This window comes from Hemicordylus capensis, chromosome 1, assembly GCF_027244095.1.
Source record: "Hemicordylus capensis ecotype Gifberg chromosome 1, rHemCap1.1.pri, whole genome shotgun sequence".
NCBI classification, from domain to species: Eukaryota; Metazoa; Chordata; class Lepidosauria; order Squamata; family Cordylidae; genus Hemicordylus; species Hemicordylus capensis.
This window is the reverse complement of record NC_069657.1, coordinates 194827780-194844565: the sequence shown is the minus strand read 5'-3', so window position 1 is coordinate 194844565 and position 16786 is coordinate 194827780. Positions and strand designations below refer to the sequence as shown.

General features: G+C 41.9%; 1 protein-coding gene across 1 annotated transcript in view; it reads left to right on the top strand.

Moving 5' to 3' along the window:
• LRP2 (LDL receptor related protein 2) overlaps positions 1–16786 on the top strand; it is a 233622-nt gene that overhangs the window by 69846 nt on the left and 146990 nt on the right. The window contains exons 8-14 of the mRNA XM_053284455.1: positions 1624–1767; positions 2607–2726; positions 7815–7943; positions 9033–9202; positions 11793–12016; positions 13290–13496; positions 15286–15488. Coding sequence (XP_053140430.1) covers positions 1624–1767; positions 2607–2726; positions 7815–7943; positions 9033–9202; positions 11793–12016; positions 13290–13496; positions 15286–15488 — 1197 coding nt within the window. The remainder of the gene's footprint in view (positions 1–1623; positions 1768–2606; positions 2727–7814; positions 7944–9032; positions 9203–11792; positions 12017–13289; positions 13497–15285; positions 15489–16786) is intronic.

The window sequence follows — 16786 nt, the reverse complement described above, 5'->3', positions numbered from 1 at the left end:
CATGCAGTGTTAATAATATAATATGTATTTGTTTTTTGGCTTCTAGTCTTGTTATGAGTGCAAACCAGGATATCGGGACATAGCTGGGCTGTTAGCAGTTCTGGGCTGTCTTTGGGATTCTAGTATATCAGCATATTAAATCTAGTGTCACAGTGTTATCCAAGGTGTGAAGGTGGTAGACCAACGTGTAAGAAAATAGTGGCTGACATTCTGCCTAGCAAAGCAGACATGTCTAGAGGAACTGTGGGGTTGTGACTGAGGCCTGCATGCAATTTCCCCAATCTCTCTCTCTGTGTGCTGTTCCTCAAGCATCCCTGTTCTGCCTGCACTCTATAAGTAAAATGTGCTGCTGAGTTGGTGTTGACTCCTGGCGACCACAGAGCCCTGTGGTTGTCTTTGGTAGAATACAGGAAGGGTTTACCATTGCCATCTCCCGTGCAGTATGAGATGATGCCTTTCAGCATCCTCCTATATTGCTGCTGCCCGATATAAGTGTTTGCCATAGTCTGGGAAACATACCAGCGGGGATTCAAACCACCAACCTCTGGCTTGCTAGTCAAGTCATTTCCCCGCTGTGCCTCTGAAAGAGAGGACACACATCCCTGAGGGTCATCCATGTGTTTCCTCTCCTTTGTGTTTCCTCTCCAAGTACCTTTGGAGCATGGGCAGAGCTGGGATGTTCCACCTGCTTGTGCAACAGTGTATTCATAGAGTGACCGGGGGAGTTGCATGCATGCCCTTGTCACATATCCACAGGTCGTCTTTATGTGTGTGCTTTGTTAGTCAGGATGTCAGTCACTGTTATGGGATGGTGTTAGGGTAGCTACTAAAGGACAAGAGTCTGATCAAAGCTCATTTGCCACCATATTGCATGATACATGCCAGCAGTGAGCCATTCCTATATACAGAGATAAGCATATGGATATGGAACCCAGGCGCTAGGCATACATGCCAATATAGTGGGATCATTGTTCTTCCTAATAAACTTTGTGACCTCTATCTCAGCTTATTCCAGTAATTTATTCCTAATACCTCCAATCAAATATTTTTGAAATCAGTGAGGGTTCCTCCACTAAATTTATTTTAATGCACGCCTTCTCAGTAGCATTTTAATCCAATGTTGAATAACATTTTCGTGGTATGAGCAATACTATTTTTTTCTGAAGAAATGGTGCCATTTCAACATTTCATTTTTTAAAAAAATGTACACTTAAGGTCATTTCAGTTACTTCTAAACATATAACACTGCACATGTGACTAATACATGTTTACAAATAACTGTATCACAGAAGTCCACCCTTCATGGACCTGTGATTGGACATAGCTCCCTGTTGAGTATAGACTTGGTGACAAGCCCAGGTACTCCTCTAGGAAACATATAAAATAGACCATGGGAATAATAGAGAGGTCTCCAGTGAACATTTAAATTTTTTTCTTATGCAGGTGAAAAAGAAAGATGAAGAAAAGTAGATTGTCTGCTAGACCCTGTCCTCTCTACATGCTATAGCTAAAGAGTCAATGACTATGAATGAATGAATGAAAATCTAAATATAGCTAATGCTTCTGCATACTTGAAATACAGTTCAGCAATATTGTTTAATTATTCTCTGTTCTATTCCTTAGAGAGTGGCCACCGAGACTGCTACCCAGGTGAATGGGCCTGCCCTGTATCAGGGCAATGCATTCCAGTTGGTAAAGTCTGTGATGGGACTCCAGACTGTCCTTCTGGGGAAGATGAAACAAACCTAACCATAGGCAGGCACTGCAGTGAGTAACCGCACAAGCAAAGCTTATGGAACAGCACTATTACCATATGGGCAACTCTGATGCATCTTTGCAATCATAGCACTGAAAATGGGAGTTTTTAATCATGACAAGAATGATTACCACTATAATCAATCATGTGTAGCTTACACTACTGTGGTGGCAAAATTGTATTGACACAAATGGCAGCCACATTTTTCTGATCGTACAGTGCTTCTTCCACATATGCTGGAAACAGGGGCGTAACTACTATTAGGCAAGGGGAGGCGGCTGCCTGGGGGCCCCCACACCTCGAGGCCCCCCCCCCGAGGCAAGTCACATGTGAAGTGTATGTGTGTGTGTATCAGTGAGGGGCCCATATTAAAATTTGTCTCTGGGCCCACTTCAGCCTTGTTACGCCCCTGGCTGGAAAGCTTCTATGTATTTCAGTATTTTGTATACTTAGAAATAAGTTTCATTGACTAGCCTACAGGACTCCATTGCATGCTGAATGCACTCTGGGAATATCTAGGAAATGGGTTTTAGTGCTTGAAGAGCACACCAGTAAGTGTTTGAAAATGGCTGTGATTACAGTTGTTGGTTGAACTGCACTGAGACTTAAGATGCAATATGGCCCAGTTTTTAAAGTGGTGTCTTTGCATTTTTTCCTACAATCCATAGTGAAGTTTGCTGATAGTCACACAAAATAACATTGATACTGTAAAGTTGACAAAGTTTCACGTGGCTACAGTAATTCTGTCTGAAATCGTAACTGCACAATAATGCTTTGACTCGGTGCTTAGATCCAAATTGTAGATGCCATATACTCAAAAGTGGTATTCAAAGTGACTCTTTCTTTATAGACATATCTCGCTGTGCTGCCTTGAGTTGCCAATACCGCTGTCATTCTTCTCCCTCTGGAGGAACATGCTATTGCCCTGCGGGATACATAATTAGTGGCAATGACAGTCGCACCTGCATTGGTAAGCGGGGAACATAGAGATATTGATCACTGATCTTTAAACCGTTTTGCACAGCTATCTTGGATGTTAGGACCTCTAAATCTTCTAAAATATATCCAAGAGTCTTGTACTATGTGTATTTAAGGTGATAGATACGTTGACAAAAGGAGCACACATATGGTTGATATAATCAAGGACATGAAAACACAGTGACAGAAGATCAGACCATTTAAACCTGATGAGGGGTTAGCCGAATCAAGTCAGGAAAGATTGTAGTTGTGTGCTGAAACGTTAACTGAATGAAGGGCCGGTTCTGTTGGCATCCTTTTTTGTTGGCTAGGGATGCCACAGAACTGAACTCTGGGCTCCTGTTAGACCTGCTGTGGGTCATGAGGCCCCAAATCTTGAGTGCTAAGACGCCAAGTGAAACTTCTTCAAGCCTGAGCTACTGTTGTTTTTCACTACACGAACAGTACATGGCGATGATTTATTTATTTATGTATTTCTTAATTAAAATTGGCATTTGAGTGGATTTGGTCAGAGAATGGTTGGTAACGTTTTTCTTATCACCAGCAAACCTATTGCCAGCAAACTTTCCAGAGGCTTTGAATCCCCAAGCAAGTCTTACAAATGTCTACAACACTGGCTTAAAATTGTTGTGTAGTCTCTGAGTGAGCCCAGGAAGCTCTGCAGTATTGGGAAGCTCCCTAGTTTTCCAGTCTTGGAGCTGGACCCCAAAGGCCACTGTATCAGGGAAGCTCTCTGCCCTTGGGCAGAAGCCGTTATGTAGTCCTTGAATTAGTTTCAAAACGAGAAGTTTGAGGATTCTCCCCAGCCCACATGACTCGGAGCTCAGCTAACTTCATTATATACTCTGTGTTCTTTCAGTGTGGAGAGAGAAACCCCAAACAGTTCTGACTTGAGGGGGGAAATTGTAGCCTTCTCTCCAAAGTGTGGCGAAGCTGGTGATGTTCTTGTTTCCATTCATTGTCAGTCTGAACATCTGAGGTGTTGCCGTTGGTTATGTATGCATGGCTAGGTACAGTGTTGCAGTTCTATGTGCTGAGAGATGGAGCAAGAAGGATTTTGGCCAAGATGCCACTCAGGTGGTAAGCCTGTGTCTTGGCTGTATCATTTCAGATGCCAAGCAGGGCTCAGGCAATTGAATACTCCTCCATACAAAACAGTTCCTTCACAAAAAATATGAGATGTCAGGGAAAAGGTTCTAGTCTAGCTTTCTCACTGACATGTCAGTTTTATCACAGCGAAAATGTGTTGCAGACCATTTTTTGGATGGAGGAGCAGTCAGCCATGAGTCTGCAGTTTGGAGTGGCATAGCTCAGACAGAGGTTTGCTATGTTCAAGGGAGAGCTAGATGTTTGTGCACTGTCTCTTCATTCTGCCTTACTCAGGCAGCAGCTGAAAAGCCATTTACCTGCAAAGTAATCCAATTTCAGTTTTTTGAGGTGGAGGAGTTTAAGCTTCTAAAGCCAAAAGCTGAGTCCAAATTAGTGTCAATAAGCTGCTGGTTGCTCACGTAATAAATGCCGTGGGTTGAGAGAATATGAGGCAATCTGACTACAGGGTGATTTCTGAAATGTCTGAAGACAAACTGTTAAACAATTTGATTTGGTTTAAAATTGTAGCGGTATTGAGAAAACTGTTCTTGTCATTGGGATAAAAACACTCAAAATGATTTACATTTTATTAGGCCCGTCTCTCTTGGTTAGACAGGACCCAAAGGAATATTTTGGAGCAATTGATGTAATGGTTCCTGCTGTTCTGAGAGAAGCTGTTTTTCCAAATCACAAAGGCAGTCCAAGTTAACTACCCTTTGATTTTGCAGAGTGACTTTGAGCTTATTTCCTGAAAAAAGTGTACTGGTCTAGATTGAGAAAAAAAAATTCAGTATTTAGATTTCTTTCTCAACCTAATTCAAAGGAGGATTCTAATACACCCATTTCTCATTTTGATCAGGCTAAGTTGTGCAGGAATTCAAATGCTTCAAGCTGAAATTGGAAACTTGCATCCAAATCCAGCATTCTGCATGCTGCCCACCATGCTTGCTCATGAAGTCCCTCACTGAAAGTACACCTTAGAGCCTAAACTTACTCCTCCTGTCTTCATAAAACAAGAAAAAGGATGTATATTTGGTGCATGAGGCTAAAGGATATAAATAGAGGAGCAAATGTGCTGATTGGAGGGGAGTTAATGAATGAAACACAGCAGAATGCATTGGAGGGTCCCTGAGTCTAAGGAAGTACTGTTTGGAGATTGAGTTTCCTAGTGTTTAAGAAAGTATTAGAGCTCTTGAGTTTGACATGTGTGTGTGCCTGGATGAGTGAGTGAGTGTGTGTGTGTGTGTGTGTGTGAGAGAGAGAGAGAGAGAGAGAAATTAGCAAATTTGAGGGGCTTTCATAAGGTGCCATATGCTCCAGATTAGTTGGGGTGTGCACGAATCAATTTTTACAATTCAACTTGAATTGGAAAAAAATTGAATTGATTCATCAAAAATGGCCGACTTCAAATCGATTTGAGTGATTTGAGCACCATTTTGAGGCCCATTTTTCCGGAGAGAGCTGGAAAAACAGGCCTCAAAATGGCACCGTTTCTCTGGGGAGAACTGGTTTACCCATTGGGGTTAGGGATGTGCACAAAACTGGTTTGCCCAGTTCGATTCGAGTTCGAACCAGGAGGGGGTGGTTCGGTTTTGGTTTTGCTCGAACCTCCCCCTGGTTCGGTTCAAATTCGAACCAGTTCGGACATCCAAAAATGGGTAGAATGGTAGCTGGCACACAGGGGTACCTGTCATCCAAACCCCAAAACAATCGGACACTTGTACGATTTTTAATGAATTTTTGAAAAATATTTTTATTTTTTTCTCATAGGGTATAATGGGACTCAAACCAGCCCATTATTTCCTATTGTGGAGCCATCAGGTTCAAGCTGCAGGTTCGAATTCGAACCGAACCAGGGGGTGGTTCGATTTGAACTGGTTTGGACCTCCAAAAGTGGGTAGGATGGTAGCTGGCACCCATGGCTACCTACCACCCCAACCCCAAAGCAATCGGACACTCGTACGATTTTTTATGAATTTTTGAAAATTATTTTTATTTTTTTCTCATAGGGTATAATGGGACTCGAACCAGCCCATTATTCCTTATTGTGGAGTACCCATGGGTGCCAACAACCATGTAAACCCTGAAGCAATTGGACACTCCTACGATTTTTTATGAATATTTGAAATATTTTTAATTTTTTTTCTCATAGAGTATAATGGGACCCGAACCAGCCCATAACCCCTATTGTGGAGCACCTAGGGGCACAAAGGTGGGGTGGGTGGTAGACAGACAGGGGTGCCTACCACCCACAAAGTTCCAAGGCAATCGGCCACTCCTCTGATTATTGGTGAATTTTAAAATTATTTTGGAATTCCTCATAGGGAATAATGAGGATTGCAGCAAATGTATAGCTTCATGTTGGGGGGAAAGGGGTGTCCTAGAGTGGAGTGTGGTGGGTGGTAGTTTCCAAGGTGAGCAAGGAAGCTATCAGAATTATTTGAAAGGAATTGGGCAATGGGCTGATTTTTAAGTGATTTTTGAAGTTTATGTGTCTTTAAGGTTGGCAATGAGAGTGGATTCATGGTTTGTCATTGAAAAACCTATATGCTACCAAAGAATCTACACTCAGAACACTTCAGAAACAACAAAACCCAGTACCCCATGGGTTAGCAACCCATGCGGGTGGTTGGCACCCTTGCTCTGGGCCACCACAGCACCCCCCCAAACGCAGTTATGGGGCTGCTGAAACCTCCATTCTTCCCTATGGAGAAAAACCTTAAAGCCACTTGTTTGGTGCTGGGGTGGCCCAGAGTGAGTGGTGTTCTAGTGCAAAGAGGGTGCCAACCACCCCCATGGGTTGCTAACCTAATTGTTAACCTGCAGTCCTAATTATTCTCTATGAGGAATTCAAAAATACTCTAAAAATTCACCAATAATCAGAGGAGTGTCCAATTGCCTTGGAGATTTGTGGGTGGTAGGCACCCCTGTCTGTCTACCACCCACCCCACATTTGTGCCCCTAGGTGCTCCACAATAGGGGTTATGGGCTGGTTCAGCTCCCATTATACTCTATGAGAAAAAAAATTAAAAATATTTCAAATATTCATAAAAAATCGTAGGAGTGTCCAATTGCTTCAGGGTTTACATGGTTGTTGGCACCCATGGGTACTCCACAATAAGGAATAATGGGCTGGTTCGAGTCCCATTATACCCTATGAGAAAAAAATAAAAATAATTTTCAAAAATTCATAAAAAATCGTACGAGTGTCCGATTGCTTTGGGGTTGGGGTGGTAGGTAGCCATGGGTGCCAGCTACCATCCTACCCACTTTTGGAGGTCCAAACCAGTTCAAATCGAACCACCCCCTGGTTCGGTTCGAATTCGAACCTGCAGCTTGAACCTGATGGCTGGTTCGGTTCAAATTTGAACCTTCAAACCACCCCGGTTCGAATTCGAACTGGTTCGCACATCCCTAATTGGGGTCAGTGGGTAAAGCAGCCCTGTACTCCAGACTTGGCATGTCAGCCCACCTCAGACGACTGGTCTGCCTGGGTAGACCAGTCCTCCGAGGCTGGCTCCAGAGTGGAGGGCTGGTCTGCCCATCGACCCAATTGATAGGCCAGCTCTCCCTGGAAAAATGGTGCTTGAATAAAACAAATCAATTTGGCTTGAATCAGGGATGATTCTCCTTGACCCTGAATCAGGCTCTCTATTTTGAGGGTGATTTGATTTGAGGATGAACCCCTGATTTGACCCAAATTGATTTAAGGTTGAGTTGAATTGCACATCCCTACAGATTAGTCCAGCAAACTTATCTTAGGTTCTGTTATGAACCTCATACATTTTCCAACAGAATGGCAGACATATTTTAAAATACATGATGACCAGTTGGTTGGATGATTAAAAAAAACAAAAAACATTTTAAGGAAAAGAGCAGGTCTGGATTATTTTGCTTTTCTAAAAAGGAATATCTGTCATTTGAATTGGACTCTGCAAATGTGTCCCGTTTCTTGTGTCCAGTAACACTTATAATCTTGACTGTGTCATAGATTTTGATGATTGCAAGATGTGGGGTATTTGTGATCAAGTATGTGAAGACCGTGTTGGCCACCATCGGTGTCGCTGTGCAGAAGGTTATGTCCTGGAACATCACCGTCACTGCAGAGCCAATACCTCATGTAAGTCTGTTGCTCCAGAAGCTGAGTTTTTGCTGAACAATGCTTTGAAAGTGAACATCTAGTCATTGTGCAGGTGCTTAAGCGATAAATGGAAGCCCTTGAGTATAATTCAAGTGTACTTAAAATGCTACAGTGCTCCCTAATACTGCTTTGTCACTGTCTGTCTCAGCTGTTTACTTTTAGCCATTTATTGCTGGAACACCAGGCAGAAGGTTTCACCAGTTTTCTTCCACTAGGCAAGGGAACAAAAGGTGCAATTCATTCTCTCATTCTCTCTCTCTCTCTCTCTCTCTCTCTCTCTCTCTCTCTCTCTCTCTCTCTCTCTCTCTCTCTCACACACACACACACACACACACACACACACACACACACAGACACAAAGTCTTTCTGTTGTCACATGCAGTTTAACCACAGTGTTTTGCCTGGGATTGCCTGGAAATTCCGGGTTCTTGAGTCATGCTCTGTGGGAGTATGCTGGGCTTGACAGTCATGGTTAACTCTTTAACCATTGTCCCTCTGGTTGCGAGTACACAGCCTACATCAGACTTTGTATTTATGTATACCTATGAAGTCTTCATTACCAAAGGAGAAACTAATATTTTCCCCCTTGATATTTTACAATATACATTCATCTTCTTCTATTGAAACTGGGGCCCACTGTACACATAATACAAGAGATACAGTTAGCTGTTTGTATGTCTTTGGGGTTAGGTCTGATTATAAACACACCAGGGAAACCATGAATGCTTTTCTAGACATGGGTACAGTTGGATCAAACAATGTAAGTACTTATTCATTCAAGCAGATAATTGCATGGGTTGGCAGCCAAGTGGCTTGGAAATCATGACCACAGTTGTGGCGCAATTGTAATGCAAATATTAAGCCTTAATATTAGGGCTACCATGTGGGCCATTAAAAACAGTTTTAAAAAGGATATGGAATAGTTACACCTTCAAGGTAACAGTTGATCGGTTGATTAGACTCAGATAATTATCATCAAGTATTGAGCTTTATCAATCTTGTTTATACATTTTCAAATGAGTGCCTGTATGCAGAATAAAGTCACATTGGCTTCATCTATACTTGCAGCTGGAGTTGCCTCGGTTATTTTTTCCAATGGTCGTGATTTGCTCATTGGAGATGTTCATGGACGGAGTTTTCGTACTCTGATACAATCCCAGAATCGTGGAGTAGCTGTTGGTGTGGACTTTCACTTTCAGCTTCGCAGGATATTTTGGACAGATACAGTGCAAGATAAGGTAGATGAAAATGTCAAACAAAATGGTATTTTTGGATGCAGAACAAGCTGTGTTGATAACTTTTCATTTCTGTGAACAGATGCAGGGCCTTTCTTTGTTTCCCAACAAAAACGAACTTTGAGATGCTTGTATGATAATTACCACATTTGCAAAGCTATTCTCTTACATGTAATATATCAAACAAAGCTTGCTATTATGCTATGGCACTATCTTGAGCAACTCTTAATATTATTAGAAATGGAGTCCAAAAACCTAATTAAGAGAAATAGTAGACATTCTTTCAAAACTGGATGTATTTTTTTCTTTTGCAATTTCTTGAAACCTGATCATTTAAAATGTGAAAGTACTGTGTTCTCCAGAAGATAACAATCAGATATTCCTCAGGTATATTAGAGATAATGAGTATTGGGTAGGAAATATTGACAGTATTTTGTACAGTGGGCCAATATTTTATTACATTGTTTTTATTCATTGAATTGCTTTTATTATTTCATTTTATTCAACAGATATGTTCAGCTGAAAACCCCAAATTTTGTGTGTGTTTCCCCCGCCCCCCAAGCATCAGTTTGTTAATATAAATTAAAGAATAGGACGATATATTTCCCCTTGATTTTCAAATGCACTGTTGGTAAGTGTGGTGCTGGGGGGATGGCGAGAGGGACCTTTAAAAAGCGATTACTGGTGGTACCACTGGCACCTGCAAGCTGCCGTGAGCAGTGGCGCCCTGCCCAGCATCCCACACAGTGGCTACTACAGCTCTGGCACTCGCCTGGCCTCTGCACATGCATGGAAGCCTCTTGCGTGGTCAGCAACACTGATCATGCCATGCACAGAGGCCAGGCGAGTGCTGGAGCCTCAGCAGCCACCGCACAGGATGCTGGGCGGGGCACCGCCTCTTGTAGCGGCTTGCAGGTGTCAGCAGGACTGCCGGCAATCACTTTTTAAAGGTACCTCTTGCAGTGCCTCCCTCGCCGGCTGGGAAGACATTTTCTTCCAAGCCAACCAGGCTGGTCGGGACCCTGAGAATATTGACCGCCTTTTGTAGAATATGGCTTGATTTGCTAGAGTTATCTGGACCTATTTGCTGTGTAGGCGCCATGCTATAGAATACCAGCTCTCTGATGAGGGCTCTTTGGAGGATCTTTACCTCACTTCTTACCCAGCACCCCTGTGAAGGGTCACTTGGTACATCAAGTTAGGCAGGTGTCTAGCCATGCCAGCTTTTCTGCTGGGACTAAATCTACCTTCAAGTACGCACTGCATGCACCACACACTGTAGTTGTTGCAATCTACTGTTTTAAAAAGCAGGAGAGCTCTTTAAAAGTAAAAGTAAGAGATCAAACTGAGGTATCATGCAACTGCCAGCTTCCCACAGGACAAGTATCCCCTTTCAGGGTATATGGGATTAGAAACATGATGTGAGCTTGTGTATAACCTTCCCTCCACACCCACTCATTTCCTGCACAAATTCCCCCATTCCTTCCACACTTTGCTTTAACCATGATGGAGCATGATGTTAACCAGATGCCCTCACAACCAGAGGTTGGAAAACCAAACCCTAGTTAAGAGGGGAGCAAATGCTTAGCATTGATAATTAGCTGGCATAATGTTGTACAGAGAGGTTGGTTCAGACTATGTATCTAGGCCCATTCACACATTATGTTCAACACTCAGACAGCGAGATCTGAACCCAGGTGCAGTCATTCACATGTTGTGCTGAACACAGGTACAGAAGTACAGTTCCAATCTGTACCATGCATTTGAAGGGCTGGTATCCAGGTTCACTTTTAAAATGAATACAGGTATAGTCATTCACATGTCTGAGTGTGCAGACGTCAGTACACTCATACAGCATGATGTCTGAATTGGGCTACTGACTGGTCCAGCCCACCACACAAAGCAGAATGTGCACCATCTCACAGCCTTGTTATTAACTACTTTAATTTAGAATGTCTGATGGTGCACTTGGAGGGAGAAGGACGTGTGCACTAGCATCCCTCATTGGACATGGACAGGGATGATTAGACGTATTGTCCAAACTGACCCACGGTTAAAGAAAATAATGGAAGAAAGAGGGAATTAGTGCTGGAGAGGGAAGGTGCATAGGAACATAGGAAGCTGCCATATACTGAGTCAGACCATAGGTCCATCTAGCTCAGTATTGTCTACCCAGACTGGCAGCAGCTTCTCCAAGGTTGCAGGCAGGAATCTCTCTCAGCCCTATCTTGGAGATGCCAGGGAGGGAACTTGAAACCTAGATGCTCTTCCCAGACTGGCTCCATCCCCTCAGGGAAATATCTTACAGTGTTCACACTTCTAGTCTCCCATGCATAAGCAACCAGGGAGGATCTGCTTAGCTAAGGGGACAAGCTACCACAAGACCAGCTCTCCTCTTCTCATAGGCATGTAAGCCCATGCCATATTCCTGTTCACCTAACCTTAGTTAAGAGAATGGGAATGATACATTTGCAAAGGACTACAGTTTTCACATTTCCTGCTTCACATAAGTACTACACAGAATTTCTGATTAGGAAATTTGCTAACGTTGTAGAATATGACTTCACCATTATAATTCATATTTTATTTTCAGGTCTTTTCAGTTGGTGTTGATGGCTCAAATATCCATGAAGTTTTAAATGTTTCAGTTGATACACCTGAAAATCTAGCTGTGGACTGGATTAACAATAAGCTATATATAGTGGAGACCAGTGTCAACAGAATTGATATGGTAAATTTGGATGGAACTAATCGTGTAACTCTTATTGCTGAAAGTCTGGGAAACCCAAGAGGAATAGCTGTTGATCCTACTGTTGGGTAAGTAATAACACTTAGGTAAAACAGAATCCCTTTCATTTGCACCTTGCAGAATTATAACTACTTGAAAACCTCAAAATGTGGAGTAAATATTAATAGAACTGGGTGTAGGTGTTCTAGTAGGTGGGTGTAGGGAACAATATTCTCAGATGTTGTTCACTACAACTCCCAGGATCCCCAGCTGCAATGGCCTTTGGCTGGGGTTTATGGGAGTTGTAGTTAACAACATCTGGGAATCCTTGTTAGAAGGAACACTGGTCCATAACTGTGATTCGAAGTTAGACAAAGACTCTTCTTAGAATCTCAGGAATGTGGTGTGGGAACTGGTGGTTGGTGGCTTCACATGACATGCCTTCCATGGCTCCTAAGGTTCCAGGCTTATTGACATGGCAGTGATTGTGTAAGCCTGCCCTATATATTTATTATCATGAATATAACAAGCTCAGGTGATAAAGCACTTTTTAGAAAACACACAGCTACAAACCATATATACAAAATACACATGTTCATCACAATAACTCAAACACTTCATTTCTTTCATTTAGATTCAATTTGTTGTTATTCCCAAACCAAATAAAAACAAACTAATGTTCCTAAAGCTAACAAACCAGTCCACCGTAACGTTTCCCTTCCAATAAGCTGAACATGCTGTCAGTTTATTTAGAAGCATAGTGTTCGGCAAGACTAGCCACCTGCCAGCGCATCAGAGTTTCCCATTGCACAGGATGGGGCATGATTTTCAGTGCTGTCCCCTTCCCTCTCCGGTCACCTATGCCCCCTGAAACTGTCCTGGGGTTCGGGGACCCTTGGATGTTGGCCACTTCTGTAACCAATCATCATGAGCAAGGGCCCAATTTCATTTCTACTGTTTGGCAATTAGAATACATGCAGTGATCAACACATTGGCAACTAAGCATTTCCCAGCTTAGTCAGTGGGAGGCAGTCATTGTTTGAATCCACCCATAGAAAAAGAATGATGATGACTTCCAGGATAGACAGAGGGTTTTTTTAATAACCCGTACACACATGTTCCCCTCCAAGTCTCCTGTTGAATGAAACCCTCAGTCTGTATTTCATGACATTGTCATGTGTACACAACTTCAGTTGAATATAATGACATTTAAGAAATTGGAATTGAGTATGAAGCCAAGATGTGGATTTTTAAATATAAAGACATGTTGCTTTAAATGATTTAAATGTTCCTTGTGAAAGTTGTATTTATATGAACGGTCAAGATCACTCAGTAGAATATGTTTCTTTTTCTCTTCTATAGTTATTTATTTTTCTCAGATTGGGATAATCTCTCTGGTGATCCTAAAGTGGAAAGAGCCTTCATGGATGGAACAAACCGTCTAGACTTGGTGAAAACAAAATTAGGCTGGCCTGCTGGAATAACTTTGGATATTATATCAAAGAGACTTTACTGGGTGGATAGCCGATTTGATTATATTGAAACTGTGACATATGATGGACTACAGAGGTGGGGAAAAGTTTTAATTCATGCATTTTGTTTAGTCATTTAATTGCACTATAGTGTGTTCAGTTGAGGATTTTAAACAAAATTGAGTTGCATCATAAAATCATTTGATTTTATTCTGCAGCATTAGGGAGATCCATTAAATCTACATAAGATTAGATAGTTTACCCCCTAATGAGTAAATATTTTAATCTTTATTATGAAATATCTGTTTTTCAGATATTCACCCCAGTCCCTAGATCTATGAATGTTAATAATAAGTCAGGGCAAAAGGATGTCTCTGATGTCCTAGGAGAAGAGAGCTGGTCTTGTGGTAGTAAGCATGACTTGTCCCCTTAGCTAAGCAGGGTCTGCCCCAGTTGCATGTGAATGGGAGACATGATGTGTGAGCACTGTAAGATATTCCCCTCAGGGGATGAAGCCACTCTGGGAAGAACAGAAGGTTCCAAGTTCCCTCCCTGGCAGCATCTCCAAGATAGGGCTGAGAGAGATTCCTGCCTGCAACCTTGGAGAAGCTACTGCCAGTCTGAGCAGACAATACTGAGCTCGATAGACCAATGGTCTGACTCAGTATATGCCAGCTTCCTAGGTCTTTGTTGATCCCTGGATTTCTTGTAGGATAGGGAAAGGGTTTCGTGGCTTCCTGTATTAATTCCAAGGTTAATGATAGGAAAGGGGCAGAATTCGCCTGCTGTATATGTCAATCCCTAGATATATAATAGGAGAGGGGAGGGGGTACATGTCGATTCCTAAATCAGATCTGCCTCTGGATGCAAAGGATTGGCCACTCCCACAGCCAGTTTCAGCAGATTGCACTCCTTTAATTAATGGCAGAAAATGAATTCATTAAAGTCATGCTAGTATCTTTGTTTCTCCTTGTAATCTGCATTTTTCAAGGCTATTTCCAGTGTTTAGTGAACCAGGAATGCAAACAGTTAGAATAATCTTTCATTCTCTAAGATAAAAACGCGACTATTATTGCTGCACAAAGGTACAAATGTAACATTCCTTCAAGTGAGCAACTGCTGTCTGTTTTGTTTATTAATTTAAAAGTAGAATTTGCATTTTCTCCATAAAATTGATACTTCAGTGTAGACAGCCTGTTGGAAACATGCCATTCTAAGCATTAATGCCAGTTATTGTGGATAGATGATAATAATTCTTTTCCTGTCATATAGCTGTCATATTTCTGTCATATAAAGGTTAATGTGAGTACCAGTACTGGGATTTAAAACATAAAGAGGATATTCACATGAGCTAGTGCTCCCTTAACCTCATTTTTTAAAAATTGTGTGTTAGCCATGGTTTCTTGCAGCTGCAATGGGCACACTCAGAAGGGATCCCAGTAATGCACCGTGCACTTGTGCGGTGCATTATTTGGGCTCTGGGGGGCGATGTGTGGCAGTGTGTCCCAGCACTCAGACCCTCAGAGCTGCTGGGTGAGCTGCTTGCAAGCCGCCGCTCGTCTGGGAGGACGATCCACCCGCCCAGGAGATTGTCTGCAGGGAGAATAAGTGAAACCCGCTCTCCCCGCAGACCTCCACAGAGCTCTTCCCATTGACCATGAGAAGAACTCCAAATTGTTTTTGTTGGTTTGAGCCCACTTTTCTTCCCAGATTTTTTTTAAACTAACATGGGCATGCATGTTTTTCCTCTTAGGCATCTGCACAATTTCTGTAAACTCTTCTTTGGTCTCTTTCTATGCTCTGCATCAAAGATGAAATGTAATTATGAATTTGTACACTGCAGACCGTTCAGTATGACAGAAATGTATTTTTTTACTCAAAAACAGGAGAACAATAGCTCACGGGGGTTCATTGATTCCACATCCATATGGAATAAGCCTTTTTGAACATAATGTATATTTTACTGACTGGACAAAGATGGCAGTGATGAAAGCTAATAAATTTGTGGATTCTAACCCACAAGTAATTTATCAATCTTCATTGCGTCCATATGGAGTGACGGTTTATCATGCTCTCAGGCAGCCCTATGGTAAGTCAAATGAGAGGGCCAAAAGAGGTAGAGGCTTTAAACTTGCTGAAGATGAGATTGGATGCCCTACTGTGGGTTTAGTTATTAATAGCCAGTGATAATAGCCATGGACTGTGTCATTCAGTTGTTTATTTGGGTCCTTATATCTTTCAAAGAATGAAATCTAATCTAATCTATGTAAACGAATCCATACACAGGGCAACATGTATTGTAGGAAACCCCATAGAAATGTGTTATGCTATTCCAAAGTATGTAGGTTGTGAATCAAGGAGAGATGTAGCAACCTAGCAGGGGCAATCCAGAGCAGAAATCGGAGGCTGCACAGAGAAGAACGCATGTATCTTGTAGCTTGGGCTACCTGTGGATTGTCCTCATTGCTGGATTGGGTCACTTAATGTACTGCTGAACTGATAGCACCACCACCAGCTTTTCCATCACTGCTTGCTTATATGGAGATGGATGGGGTGCTAATTCCAGGCACCTTCTTCCCTTCTCCCAGGTGGTCAGTGCTGTTGAAACTGGCATTGCTAATGCACTTTTGGCATGATAATTGTGCACAGCAACATGTGTGTGTCCTACTCCTTCACAAGACCATTTTTTGAACTTGGATAGTTAATTTAGAACATTACAAAACTACGTATAAAAGACAAAATAGAAAGACGTGCTGAACAAAGAAATGATGCAAAACACTATTATTTAAAAGGAAAGCAAGTTTGTACTAAGATTAAGCAGGTCCATACTAAGACTAAGCACTAAAGAGAAAAGAAAGAAGCCATAATCACATTCGCTCACTCAATGACTCACTCAATTCATTCACAATTACCTTGCAAGATAGATAAAACTGGACTCTTATTTAAGATGCCACAGGACCCAAAATTTATTTCAATGTAACCAACAATTCTTGAGACTTGAAATAAGCTGTTCACATCATAACAAATGAGAGTTTCTTAAAATCTTTCCAACAGTTCTTTTTTAAGGGTCAACTATGACATTTCCAGTCTGGTAAAGACTAATCAGGTTATAACAATAAAATTTAAAATTATTTCCTGTAATTACTGGAGTGATTTTTGGCATAGCATTAAAGAAACAAAAATTAAAGTCTGCTCTTGCTGCACAAAAATATCAACTACTGCCATTGCCATTTTTTTTAGCCTACTTTCCTTTAGGGAAGTAAGCTTATGAGATGTGTGTGGCTCTTTGACTGTGCCCCCCCCCTCAACTTTGCAATATCTGAATTAATATAAAACAAATTGGGTATCAGGGTGGAGCCACTATGGGGCAAATGGGTTCCAAGAACC